The 14,968-nt window shown below is 38.9% G+C and overlaps 1 protein-coding gene across 11 annotated transcripts in view; it reads right to left on the bottom strand.

Annotated features, from left to right (window-relative positions):
* PRDM2 (PR/SET domain 2) overlaps positions 1–14,968 on the bottom strand; it is a 133,140-nt gene that overhangs the window by 87,540 nt on the left and 30,632 nt on the right. For all 11 annotated transcript variants that reach the window (XR_015143238.1, XM_086343797.1, XM_086343798.1 and 8 more), the window contains 2 exons: positions 10,165–10,282; positions 8,479–8,582 (listed from right to left, as the gene is read on the bottom strand). Coding sequence is in view for 8 of the 11 variants with exons in the window: in XM_086343788.1 (XP_086199914.1) it covers positions 8,479–8,582; positions 10,165–10,282 (222 nt within the window). In the remaining 3 variants the exon portion in view is untranslated. The remainder of the gene's footprint in view (positions 1–8,478; positions 8,583–10,164; positions 10,283–14,968) is intronic.

The raw sequence follows: 14,968 nt of genomic DNA, 5'->3' as shown, positions 1-14,968 counted from the left end.
TTTTGCCACATGTGGCAATTAAGGATCAAAGATTATATAACTTTCCCAAAGTCACTCACTTGGTGAGTACTAAAGATGGCCTTAATCCCAGTGCTGCTTGACCTCTGTTTATCAGTGCCTTCCTTGACCATCCCAGCTAAAACTATGAAGCCTTCTCTTCCCATCAGCACCCCCAGTTATCTAGTCATCTCCTGATTTATTTTTCTTCATGGTACTTATGCTCCTATTTTCCTACTTAGTAACTATTTCCCCACACCAGAGTATTAGCTTCATGAGAAAACATTTGAGTCTTTGCATTCCCTGTAGTACCTCTAAGACTTTGCCCAGTGCCTGGCAGAGAGTAGGCTCTCAACAAATAACTATGAGATTAATGAAATGATATTATCATATACAAATGTGTAATTGTCATTTAATGAGCACCTACACGACAAGGATCATGCTAGAAAGTGCTTTGCAGTTACTTTATTTACTCCCCACAAAATGTCAAGGAGAGTATTTTCACTATTCTGTAAGAACCCACAGTGAGTTTATTCAGCAGCTGGTTGTTTACTTTAACCTCTCTGCACCACCTGAAAAGAGGCTACAGGTCACATTTGACTCCTTTTCAAACTCACTGTCACACTCACTCTCGGCTCACGCACACACAAGCAGCCACACACACACTCTTCACCCTTGAAAACAAAGAGAAAGTGCAGCCCCAAGTGGTATGTGTGGAAGAGACAGAATCACAACACAAAATTTAAACTTCACACACCAAAATAATTTAAAGTGCTTTAAAATGCTTATGAGATACTTTTGCCAAGTTTGCCAGTATGATAAAATAACAAAAATGGGAATATTTAGTTGGTCTTTAAAGAGTGTCAGTCCATACACGTTACCTACTTTTTAATAACTTAGGGATGAAAAGTCTTGTTTTGATTTATCATAGGAGACAGCAGAGTCCCCACACACTCCCACGCACATACTGACACAGCTACAACACTGCAGAGATGGTGCTGGAAAATCCCACACAGTCCAAGGCACCTGGAGAGAAGTAACAAGCGTCTACCTACCACCTGGAGGATAACAATAAGACTGTGCCACAATTTCCTGGCTCGCAGGTCAATAATGACCCTTGCAAAGAGCAAGGTGTTCCACTTGAGTAAAGTTTTTATGTAGAGCTCATTTTGTTACAAAAAAGACTAAGTAATCTACTAAGTCACACTTAAACTAAAATGCTCAATTTTATAGAAAAGATGAACACTTCAATTTTTTTTAATTTGCGAACTAGTAATTCACAAAGAAATACACATGGCCAAAATCTCAAGGAAAAAAAGTAAATTTACCTAATAATCAAAAATAAGTAATTTTTTAAACTCGCAAAATGGTTAAAAATTGTTTTTTAAGGAGAAAAAAAAAAAAACCCACAGAATTAGAAAGCAGAAATTCTCCCAAAATGCTGATCAGAGAATAAATTGGTATCTTTTTTTGGATCAAACTAAGCAATACTGACTAAAGAACTTTAAAATGCACATACTTTAATCAGCATATACACTTTTAGGAATTTATTCTCATGAGATATTAGGCAATCACACCAAGATGTAGGTACAAAGATGTCCACAGCAGTGTGGTTTACCATAGACTCATTGTGAAATGGAGAACACCACAGATTAGCTCAGTATGGTAATACTGGAATATAGTGGAATACTAGAGAGAACTTAAAAAATACTGTTGTATGAATGACTGACTGATATGGAAACTTTTACTTTCTGTAATCTTTGTATTTCTTAAGAATTTTCTCAGTAGTAAACACATATTATCTCTATAATTAGGAGAAAAAGATGACCAGAAGATGTAGAAATATAAATAATCAGTAGAAAAGACAGTCATAATACACTGATGATTGAATAAAGCCATTTATAAAAAATATGGCTTAAACATATGAATACATGAAGAGAAAAATGATCTGAAATCTAAATGCATGAATATGTTATTAATGGTTTCCTCGGAAAATGGGATTCTTCATAATTTTCATTTTCCCTCTTCTGCTTATCTGAATTTTCTACCTTCCCTCCACTAATTTAGTGTAATCTCTAAGTAAAAAGGGAAGAGGGTGGGGAGAGCAGGCTAGGAAGGCAGCCACGCTCTGCTGAATGCCAGGCTCACACTCCCATCCTCTTCCCATCACTGTCATCATCATCACACATACATCTTCCTTCTCATGTTCACTGAGTCTCACTTGTAATTGGAACTGGGATGAAAATGTTTTCATGCAATTTCTACCTTAGTTGGAATCCCAACTGGTTTCCAACCAAAGTTAACTTCAGCGACTGATACACAGAACTTATCTCTAAAATGTGACAGAATTACGCTCAATATATGTGCAAGTTACGAGACTGCACATGTACCACCACACCATGAAGTGAGGGTGGGCCAAGACAGGAGAGTGAGACTCTTGTCCTTTCAGGTAAAGACAGTGCCAAGGCAGGTCCAACTCACACCCCAGCTCTAAATCAACAATGTCACATAACAAATCTATTTCCACATCCTTATAAAGACCGAGAAATACTTAGCTGACTTGATCCTAAGGAGAGATACTTCCATATAATCAATAGTTTTTCCTCTGTAAATAGTCTCTGTTTACAAAGTGAAGAAAGTGAAAGTTGAATGTGAAGTTGCACAGTTGTGTCCGACTCTTTGCAACCCTATGGACTGTAGCCTACCAGGCTTCTCCGTCCATGGGATTTTCCAGGCAAGAGTACTGGAGTGGGGTGCCATTTCCTTCTCCAGGGGATCTTCCCGACCCAGGGATCGAACCCATGTGTCCTGCATTGCAGGCAGATTCTTTACCACTGAGCCATTTAAAAATTTCATATAACCCTAGAAATCGTACGCAAAATGTTCTGTGTTTATGTACATTTGTATATTTGCTGGGGAGATTTTCGAAGGGGTCCACAACATGCCAAAGACTAAGACTCTCTAGGTAGACTCTGCTAGTGGGAAGATCACCGAACAGGCAACCATGAAACCTGGGCATCCTGACTGACAGTTTCAGAACCCCAGGCAGGCCACCTGCTTTCAGATCTGTCATCTGTGGGAAGATTTAGGGTGTTTCTGGTATTCTTTATTTCACAAACAAAAATCCCCATGGTATTGCCATTCGTCTATATAATACCACAAGTATTATATGCCAAGCTCAGTGCTCCAGAACTGAGGACAGTGCCTGCCACATGGTAAGCTTAACAAAGAGGGGTTAAATAAGTAAATAAACTCTCAATTTTCTCCTTGCACCATTAACACGCTGTCAATCTAGAAACAAGTTCACTTATTCAGAAAAATGGCTTAATTCTCTGTACTTCAACATCCCCACCCTCCTGAAGGTACTAAGAGAAGAATAAGACTGGTACAGCAGTTTCTGTGACAAACAACTCTATGGCTAGCCCACTTTTAAGTAACAGGTTCAAAATCTTTGCCCTTCTATTAATCACACTGCTTCACAGTAAACCTAAGACCCCAGACATCACCACGTTCACTCCCTCTCTCTTACACACATAGACATGGGCTCAGCAGACTTTCTGCAAAGGGCTAGGAAGTATTTTCGGTTTTACAAGCCATACGGTCTCAGTCACAACTGCTCAACTTGGCCACTACAGGGCAAAAGCAGCCACAGACAATATGTAAACAAATGAACATTGCTGTGCTCCAACAAAACTTTATTAATGAACTGAAGTTTGAATTTCATATACTTTTCATGTGTCAAAAAACACTTGATCTTTGTTTAAACCACTTGACAACGTAAAAACCATTCTCAGCTCTTAGACTGCAAAAACAGATGGCAGGTTGGATTTCCCCCATGAGCTAGGTCTTTTCTTAGGACATTCTGCATGGTGTAGGAGTTGGAAAGGAGCAGTAAGAGCTGAGTGGTACTTTCTGACAAAAGGGTCTACAGAAGCAGCTGGGTGACTTCTCTATTCTCTTTTATAGTTTTGTCCATTTTTAAATTAGAAATACTTTGAAATTAGAAGAACTGAGATAGCAAAAATTATGAAATCTGCTTGTTAGTATCTGATCATAACAGTGCTGAATGATAAAAAGTTTGTTTTCACTTCTGAAAAAAAAACTATTCAATATTTAAAGTCTCATTATACAGAAATAAATTCTCTATCAATTTTAATTGAAATGCAATTCTATTTCTTCTCTCTACTATCTGGACTCAAAATTTGTTGCCTGAATAGTAACATTCAAATCAAAGCAGTGGACTATCAGTTTTCATCAATAAGAAAGAGGGGAAAAAACTATCAAAAAACATCAACAACGCTGGTTTTAAAAAGCTAAAAAGGAATATTCACCCCTGGTGGCTATATAAATTAGTGCAATCCCTTTTGAGGTGTTAGGAAAATTTACCGAAACTTAAAATGTACATAACTTTTGACTCAACAATTATACTTCTAGGAATTTATCTTAAGAAGATAACCAGACAAGTGAGCAAATATGTATATACAGTTAGTTTCATACTTGGAAGAATTTGGGTTTCTTTTTTAATATTATGGAAGTAGAGATGACTTACAGTGCTGTGTTCATTTCTGCTGGTACAGCAAATTGATTCAGTTATACACATAAGTATATTCTTTTTCATTATATTGAATATAGTGCCCTCTCCCACACAGTAAGTATACCTTGTTCTCTGATCCTATACTAGCATCTGCGAATCCCAAACTCCCAATCCTTCTCTCCCAAAGAATTATTAATATCATGCAAAGATTAAAACTACTTAAATGTCCACTGGTTTAACAGTGGAAGGATACAATGGAATTCTAGGTAGCTATAAGAAATAATGACGTGGATAAGCATTTGACGAGGGATATACATTTGACATGTACACATCTATAACATATTAAGATACAAAAGCATGTTACAAACTGCATACATATACGGTTTGATCTTAACTGTGTATGAAATGTCTAGATATGGTGTTTGTATAGGTACCTGTGTGAGACAGAAGAAAAACAAGAGGCAAAGAGGCAGAGTTAACAGAATGCACACCATGGTGTTGACACGTGATTTTTACTTTCTCATTTATAATTTTCTGTTTATATTATTTTGCAATGACCATATATTACTTTTATAATTTAAAAAAGGCTTATTAGAAGGTACAACACCATGAGTGGCCCCTAATGTAAACCATGGACTCTGGGCAATAATGGTGTGTCTGCTGTAACAAATAACCCATTCTGGTGGAAATGAAGCCAGTGAGGGAAGCTGTGTGTGCATGTCTCATGGAGGTGGGGGCAGGGGGGAGAAGGAGATACAGCAACTCAACTTTCTGCTCAATTTTCCTGTTAACCTAAAGTAATCTAAAAACTAAAGGCTGTTCTTAAAAATACATATTAAAACAAAAGTTCTATTCATTAGAAACAATCTAAGCCCCACAGAAGTGAATGTGAAAGGCTTCAGAATACTGCACATTGCTCAGTGTGTGTGTGTGTGTGTGTGTGTGTGTGTGTGTGTGTGTGTGTGTGTGTGTGGCGGTGGTGGGGTACATGAAGTCCAGTGTTTGGCCTGCCAGCAGTTCCCCACCAGGAACTGACCACAGAGTACTCTCCTCTTTCCAGAACCTGACGTTCCATGCATTCACCCTGAGGATACTCTCCTGTTTCCCTCCTGTTATTTCTGATATAATAGCATGCTTTCAGTGGAAACTTAGAGGACTGAAGGCTGCATAAGATAGTCAAAGGCTCAAGAAAAGCAATTTAACACTTTCTCATGGAGTTCCAGTGGAGGCAAAAGACCAGGTTGCTAAAAGATAAACTGGTCTTAAGGGGCTTTAATGGAAGAACAAATGCCAAATGAGATTTTAATGATAAGCAGTATCTGTGACATTAAGAGGAGGCATTCTGATGCAAGTCAGAGGATAACACCAAAGTTAGAATAAGTTAATGGGGAAACACTAAATTTTACCTGGATTTTTATTTTCTTTATAAGAAATATGTACATTATAATTTTTGTTTCCTATACTTTGCCAAATACATACTTCCACATGTGTATGTCAAATATATCTACTTCTATTTTAACAGAGCAAAAAGATTTAGAGGTTTCTATATGGACTATAGACCTCAGAGTTGAAACCATGTGAACAACATCCAAATTTTTTTTTTTTAATTGCAGGGAAGAAAATCCAGCCTTGACAAGAACTAAATCTTTAAACCTGAGTAACAAGAACTGGCAGTTTTATAAAGAATCCCAACTATGGCAGAACATAAGGAGAAGTATCTTAAATTAACAATGGGATGTTAACAAGTTAACAGGAAAAACTGAATCGCTAATATCTAATACATCATGGCTCCAAATTATACTTTTTAAACAAGCTACTACGAATTCATACTTTAGGAATTTCAAGGCAAATGAAACCTAATTTACAAAAGGCACTATTAGTAACTTATATAAAATGCCCAACAATATCAAATTGTTGAGTAAAGCAGGTACCACAAACTTAGGTTTAATATTAATGACACTTGCTCAACCTTAGATACACACAGAACTAGAGTAGGTGTTCTCTGGTTCCTCACCAGGATGAATGCTAACCTGATAAAGCATGTCTGTTGGTTTCCCTTGTGAAACTTCTAAAATTAAAAATACAGTTTATTTTGGAACATAATTTTGTGGTTAAGACATTTTTAAGCATTTGGCCATTATCTTGAATAATTAAATTTTTTTTTTGGTTGGGCATTTTTTCCACAAATACAGCACTCTTTTAACTTGAAAGTTGTGAAATAACAAAGTAATTACTCCCATGGTAAATCACCATTTCCTAAGTCCCCTTGGGTTAAATATCACTGTATTTATTATAAGGGATTCAGAGAAACTCTCAAAATTACTGAGAGAAACTTAGAATTCTCAAGGCAAGAAACACTGTTCACAGCACTGAGAAAAAGAGCAACATACCACAGACGGACAAACACCACAGAACTTCTTGACTAAAACTGTCTCCAGACATTTCCCAGGCGAATTTTATTTTTAGGCTTTTATATGTTTACAAGTGAAACAGATGTGATTTCCACCTAAGACAATCTGACAGGAATGCTTTTCCTCACCACCAAAAAAACTTCTCTGGCTGGGAGTCATGCCACTGAGTTCTACAAGAACCTGAGGAGTTTCATGGAGGCTGCTGATTGGAATTAAATTTAATAGAAATGCTTAATTCATAGGCAACTCTTTAAGAAACAATAATAAGATATTTTTATCTTCACAGCTTTCTTCATGAGATTATTTTTAATTCTCCCCATTTTTAAATGGAGGGTTTTAGGGCCCAAAGGTTAAGGGCCCTACCCAGGTCACAAAGGCAGGATTTGAACCCTGGCTCAGTCGGTAAAAGAATCCAGCTGCAATGGAGGAGACGGACTGCAACACAGCCAACCTAGGTTCAATCCAACCAGGTTCGACCCCTGAATGGGGAAGATACCCTGGAGAAGGAAACGGCAACCCATTCCAGTATTCTTGCCTGGGAAATCTCACAGACAGAGGAGCCTGGCAGGTCCATGAAGTTGCAAGAGTCGGACACAATTTAGTGACTACACCACCACCACCAAACCAATGAAACATTTCTAACTGCCTTATTGTCAGGCAGCAGGACACATGGGGGTTGTGGTTCTGCTCTGACAACACTCTCTGCACGTGTGCCCAAGAAGGGAGCCACTCCCTCTGGTCTAGACAGCTTCCCCGCATAAGGAGTGTGTGAACGCTCCCCATCTTCCAGGATCATTGAGAGAATGTGAAACGAACAGAATGAAAGCCTTTCTAAAAAGTCAAACCACTATACAAACATGGCTTCTCAGGTGGCTCAGTAGTAAAGAATCGCCTGCCAATGCCAGAGATGCAGGTTCCATCCCTGGGTCAGGGAAACTCCCTGGAGAAGGAAATGCCAACCCACTCCTGTATTCTTACCTGGGAAATCCCATGGACAGAGAAGCCTGGTGGGCTACAGTCTATGAGGTAGCAAAAAAGTTGGACACTCCTTAGGGACTAGACAACAACAACTATATAAATACACAGTGTGCTAAGAATGTCCAACTCTGAATGTTTCAGCAACACAGAGATTACTTTCTAAATGACAGAAAAGATCCTAACTGTACTTTATTGATATTAGTAGCCACCTTGGTGTGTCTTTTACTGACGTTCGTCTGCAAGCCTATAAAGTGGTAGACCAAACTCTTAGCTGCAAAGCAAAGCAAAGCAACCTGAACAAGGCAAATAAAACACCAATTTGACATTTATTGTCGAAGACAGCAAAGCACTTTCAAACTACAAATGTAAACAGCAATCTGTATCCAAGGAAACACATTTTCTATTAAAACTATTCTTTATTTTAAAGAACATGTTAAGTTGACTGATTAATTTCAGAAGGTCAAATCCTGAGAAGATAAATCCTTTAAAATAAATCCTTTCAAATCCTTTAAAAATGTATTGAACTCTGATAAGCAAAGGACAAGGATCATTTCTTACCTCCCACATGTATACATTATTCTTAACCTGAGATCTTTTTTTCTTGTCACCAACAAATGGCCCAAACTTTTTGCCTTTTAAAATTGGTTTAGTGGCCCAGACACCTAGAAAATAAAACCAACAGTTTCACAATGCATTGTGGTTAAAGACTAAAGCACTAAAAGCAATTCAGTTTCACAAAATACTGAAAAGACTAGTCACTCTAAAAGCAAAACAATGTTAACTGAGATCACAGAAAATCAAATTAAATCAAGTATTCAAAGGGGATTTTTATTTTTCTTCTTAACAGTCTTCTGTATTTTCCTAATAGCCTGTAAAGAATCTATATTGTTTTATAAGCAGGAAAGATTATCTTATGGTTTTTTTTTAATTTTTACATGTAAAATTACCCAGATAGCATAATCACAAACACGTGGAGAAGAGATAATCACAACAATTAAGAGAAAAAATATCAAATGCAGTAAAAATGCAAAGTTCCTCTTTCTCCTTTTCTACAGATTTCAAATTGTCAAAAAAAAAAGAAAAAGAAAAACCCTTAAACAGTTAGAAACATAGTGCCCTGTAGTAAATATTTTCGAAGTTTGTTTGCTCTCTGCTATGTTTCCTGAAAGCTTAACTCACTCTTCAGAGTTTAAAACAACCAAGATGTATACTGCTTTGTGGTATTCTCAGGGGTATTTCTATAGTCTTCACAGTGACCATAAGGCAAACAAGATGCAGAAGCAGTGGGTGAACAGCAGGAGACGCCCTAGTCAATGGACCCAGTGCCACGGTATCTTCTACTGACAGCACTGCTTTGAACATGTTCCCTTACCTTTTGGGCTCAATTTCCTCATGTATAGATGAAGGCTGTGGTCTCAGCCAGTGGCTCAGCTATGATGAACTAATTCTACCACCTGTAAGTCTGCTATGAATTCCATTTGATATCCCAGCTAATAACTAATTAGTGGAGAGATAAAATCAACCACTTTCATGAACAAATTACTCACTGAATAATTTTCAACGAGAATTAGGAAAAGCATTTATTAAAAGTTTATTCACACACATATATATCAGAATATCAGAAGAACATCTTTAAAAAAAGAAAACAGGACATAAACATGATTTCTTCTAAGACTGTACTCTAACTTTTGTAACTTATTTCCTTAGCCTTCTATCTAAAGATTAGAACACAAAAACAAGACTCAATACAAAAAAGCTTGGCTATATTCAACAAGAAATTCTAGCAAGAAGCATTGGGACACACTCATCATTCACTCAAATACCCACTGAGGCCCATGAAGAGCGTCAGTTACTGGAGGCATGAAGATAAATAAGAAACGAAGGCACTCACGATCAATGCAAGTGATGGATATGAAAACAAATACAAAATAATGAAATAAATATAATACCATCATCACACTCAAATCACAGTGAAATCAGAGGCAGAATACATTCTGTGGGAAGAAGAGCCCTGGGGAGACACAGAGGAAGGGGCTGCTCAGGCTGAGTCACGAAGGAGGGTGGGTGCATGTGAAGGTGTTCCTGTCCACCCTGCATTCTTAACTGGAAAACAAACTCTTCAAAACAAGCCAAGAGTATAGATGTGTTGCTTTTGGAGTGAGCTCCCCACCTGAGAAGCCCCCAGAGGAAGCCTGGCCACAGCCCACTCTCCCTGCCCTCTCCTCCCCTGAACCTAGCACTCACCAATCCGAGTTTTGTCAACAGCAGATGGGAAAAGCCTCACTTCCTCCGGAAGTCCTCGAAGCACATGTTCAGGTACCTCGGCCAGGGTCTCCGTGGCTACCACAGGCTCAGCTGCGTTCTGCAAGTTAAGAAACAGAAGAATAATAGCAAAAAGAAGAAAACCCAGTTCTGTTTTGACTTTTTTTTTCTGGTCCAATAAACAAATATGCAAAAATGTAAGGGAAACCTAAAGCTGGCAAGCCAGACTAAAACGATGATGTCAAGCATTTCAGGAGGTGCTTTTTTGCTTGTAAGTCTCCAAAGGAAACCACTGTAACCTTCAAGCATGTCTGTGTTCGTTTGCTCCAGCCACCTGTGACCATTTTAAAACTATGTAAACCTTCGGCACCATACTGTTTTAATCTCCCACAGAATCTGGTAGCAAATTACATCTTAAGCTTACTTTTAAATCAAAGACTACCATCAGCATCTTAGGATGTTAAAAAAAAAATTAACACTCTCTATTTAAGTGAACACTTTTGGCACATGCTGTAAAGGCCATGCCAGCCAACTGGACCCCCATCCCATCCATGCTTTCATTCCTCCAGCAACAAAAGCTTGACAATTTCCAGCAAGAACACTACAATTTATTTTGGGCCCTCCACAGAAGTGTGACCTTTCCAGGAAACAGTACTGTATCACCGTACACCAAGTAACTAAACAGCAACATCTCCACAAAATTACAGTCTCAGAGAAATAGAGAATTTAGAAATTACTAAGTATATGCAAAAATTCATTGTAAATATTAAATAAATTTCTATTAGATTTGTATCTAAAGGAATAGAAAAAAAATAGAAATCTAAGGGAATAGAAAGGGGAGAACCGAGTCAACTCATTGATCATGACTGTTATTCTAAAACTAACTTTCAAATCAAAGGAAGATCAGGTGGCTATTAACTGGCACCACATAAACCCTAAAGAACTGACGTGCAGATCACGACCCTGCTAAGAATGATAGGTTTTGTAGTCTGAATGTTCTTTATTTCACTTTGCAGAGGGAAATATTTCTGAAGGACTTTCAAAGGAACCAACATAGGCAAACAGCAAAGTGGAAGTTTCAGTCACACAGTCATGTACGACTCCTTGCAACTCCAGGGACCGTTGCCTGCCAGGCTCCTCTGTCCATGGGATTCTCCAGGCAAGAATACTGGAGTGGGTTGCCATTCCCTTCTCCAGAGGATCTTCCCAATCCAGGGACCAAACCCAGGTCTCCTGTATCACAGTCAGGTTCTTTCCTGTCTCTCTGTGCCACCAGGGAAGCAGCAAACTCCAAGATAAAGTGATTAATTTTCCCACAGTGAAGATCTTGTAGTTTTAAGAATGCTTTGTGCCAAGAAGAGAGTATCATTCGAATTTCTGTACTCCTAGCATTTCAACTTAAAAAAAAAAAAATATATATATATATATCAACAGGCTGCTTGGAAAGAAATAGATCCCACAACAACAAGCAAGTCATTGTGAAGGTCTACTCTGCTATTTTGAGTTGGAATGTGCAAAAGTGGGCACATAAGGCCTGGGGATCATTCCCTGGACAGGGCAGATGTGACGGTGCATGCTCTCCAGAAGCACACACACTTCCATCCTGCCTGATTAAGCCTTGGTCCTGACAGTATCACCAAGCACAAGTTCAACACCTTCCTAAACATGGGAATATCAAAACTGCCCCAGAAAATGATCTTATGGTATTTTTTAGTAGATAAAGTGTGAATAAATTTAGCACACAAATTTCTCACTTCTAAATACAATGCTCTCATTTTTAAAAAATTTTAATCTATAAACCAGAATTTCGGAAATGTGACTAAATTTTTCAAAAGAGGGAAAAGGTATTACATTGGTAACTGATATCCAGGCTACATAATAATTATGTTTAACTTGGATAAATTAAACAATATTAACAAGTCATAGCCACAGTCATTAGCACATAGCCAGTTAGTACATAAGTGGGAATTTCCTTCCCCTTTTTCGGAGTGAACCCTAGAAAAGATTTTAAAGGATGTGACACCATCTAACCTTCCCAGGAACTTTGAAAAGACAGTGTGTCAGCTAACTCAAACTGATACTGCCAGGCACTATTACGGTAACTACTAAAGGCTCAATGTGCACTGGAACTTCCTTGGGCCTCAGGCACTGTGCTAACCATCTTGTGTGCAAGACCGAGTTTACTCCAGACAGCCCAACAGGAAGGCCCTGTTAGTGCCTCCTCCCAGCTCCTTGCCCCACTACCACACACACACACAAGAGGAAATTGAGGCTTAGGAAGTGGTCCAAGCTGCCCAAGGATAGGAATTGAGTCTCTGTCTATCCCCAGAGCCCAAGCCTATAACCACTGTGGTGTTTACAGTTAAAATTCTGCTAGATCGGCTTTGAGGTGCTAATGTAAAACATGGTGACTCTGGTTGATAGCACTGTAGTACAGAACTGAAATTGCTAAGAGAGTAGAACTTAAATGCTTCCTCCTCCCAAAAAGAAAGAAAAAGAGAAATATGCAAGCTGATGGGTGTGTTAATTAACTGGACAGTAGGAATCCTTTCACAATGTGTAGGTATACTGAACCACCACAATGTACACACAGTTTAAATATCTTACAATTTTGTCAATTATACCTCAGTAAAGCAAAGAGTTCAAAAGGAGAAGATTCTGCTGAAATACAATCTGACAACTTCTGCCCTAAAATCTCCAAATTTCCATAGAAATGTCAACAGGAGATGGTAACCTAAGGGAGGAATGGTCATCCCCACAGCAAATTTGTAACTTGAGTCTAAGTTGGAGGCCATCTATATTAAAATTTCTGAGACACCTGGGAATATAAAGGACGTCAGCAGAAGAACCACAGGAAAAAGAAACAAGAAAAATTCCCATATACATACTTACTTGCCTTCAGCAAATCCATGATTTTTAATTTGGGCTCCTTTAGTTAGAAGAGGAAAGCTTTTTTCCTGTTTTAGTATCCTTCACACTACAACAGGGCTCAACGAGAACCCGAGGACCTCCTTCCAGACACTGGCCAGCTCCAGGGCCTTCCTCTCACCTCTCCGGCTGTCAGAACCTCCACTGTGGTGCTTACTGCTGGAAACTGCAGGGAACATTTTCTACGAAGTTGGAAGTAGGAGGAGGTAGGATGGCTTGCCTAAACAGAACCATCCTCTCTCCTTCCTTATTTTTCCTTCATAGCTCTTATCACAATTTTAAATAATTGCTTGTATAATTATGTTTACTGTACCTCCCCCATCAGACTGCAGGGAAGACAGATGGCATCCACCTTACTCCATGCTCCATTCCCAATACTCAGCAGCAGACCTGAAACACTTGTCACTTATATACTTGAATGAATAAGTGATTCTTGCAAGCTAACTTGAACTTTTTAGAAAAAAGAAGGCTAGGAAAGCACAGCTGAGTCATCTATCTGAAAGCATTTTCTCTATGCATGCCTGAATTTGAGATAGGTATTTCTGGGTCAACATAAGGATTCTTTTTTAGAAAACGTGGCATGCTCTCAATTTCAAGCAATCATTTGACAAGTAAACTTTTGGAATAAAAGCATATTTTAAAGAAAATTTCACTTCCCAACATTTCCATAATTGGGAAACTGGGGTTATATATATATATATAAATATATATAAAATATATCACATGTAACACTATACTCAAAACAGGGTAACCTTGGTTCGTACACTAAAGAATAACAGGCCTGGGACTATGTCTCAGGTTGATTTTGTCTAAAAGACACTGGAGCGTCTCGATTTATTACAAGATTTCTGAGTCCGTTCTGTGGGCCAAATAATGTTTTAAGCATCACACATACCTCAATACTGTGTCACTCTAGTGAAGAAGATGGATAAAATTAAACAAAGATATACAGTGCTTGGTAGCTACTGATGCTCTGAAGAGAAATCAAGAATGAGAAGATGACACAGTGAAGGGAGAAAGGAAAGGGGGTATTTCAGACAGAGTGCTCATGGGAGACCTCTCGAGAAGCAAGAAGGAAATTGGGTGACAGCATGCAGGAAAAACAGGCCAGGAGAGGACCTTTCTGAGACAGGAATAAGTGTGGTGAGTTCAGGGATCAGACAGGCAGAGACTGACGAGTCCAGAGCTGGGCAGGGGACAGTGGAACGGCCATAGCTGTGGCGGGGGAGGGACGCAGGGTAATGCCACTGGAGAGGCATGAATCACACAGAATGAGAGGGGCAGAGGCCAGGTTGCACACTCCTCCTTCCAGAGGGGCCAACAGCCTCCCAGGACCCCATCTCTGCTGTCCCAGAATCAAGTTCAATTCAGTTCAGTCACTCAGTCATGTCCAACTCTTTGTGACCCCATGGACTGCAATACACCAGGCCTTCCTGTCCATCACCAACTCTCAGAGTTTACTCAAACTCATATCCATTGAGTCAATGATGCCATCCAACCATCTCATCCTCTGTCATCCCCTTCTCCTCCCACATTCAATCTTTCCCAGCATCAGGGTCTTTTCAAATGAGTCAGTTTTTTGCATCAGGCGGCCAAAGTATTGGAGTTTCAGCTTCAGCATCAGTCCTTTCAATGAATATTCAGTACTGATTTCCTTTAGGATGGACTAGTTGGATTTCCTTGCAGTCCAAGGGACTCTCAGGAGTCTTCTCCAACAGCACAGTTCAAAAGCATCAGTTCTTCAGCGCTCAGCTTTCTTTATAGTCCAACTCACATCCATACACCACTACTGGAAAAATCATAGCTGTGACTAGATAGACCTTTGTTGGCAAAGTAATGTCTCTGCTTTTTAATATGC

Source organism: Bos grunniens, chromosome 16 (assembly GCF_055505025.1).
Source record: "Bos grunniens cultivar Pamir isolate PY7600 chromosome 16, Bosgru_T2T1.0, whole genome shotgun sequence".
In the NCBI taxonomy this organism is placed as follows: domain Eukaryota; kingdom Metazoa; phylum Chordata; class Mammalia; order Artiodactyla; family Bovidae; genus Bos; species Bos grunniens.
Note: the sequence above shows the minus strand (reverse complement) of the source record. Positions and strands in the feature narration are given on the sequence as shown.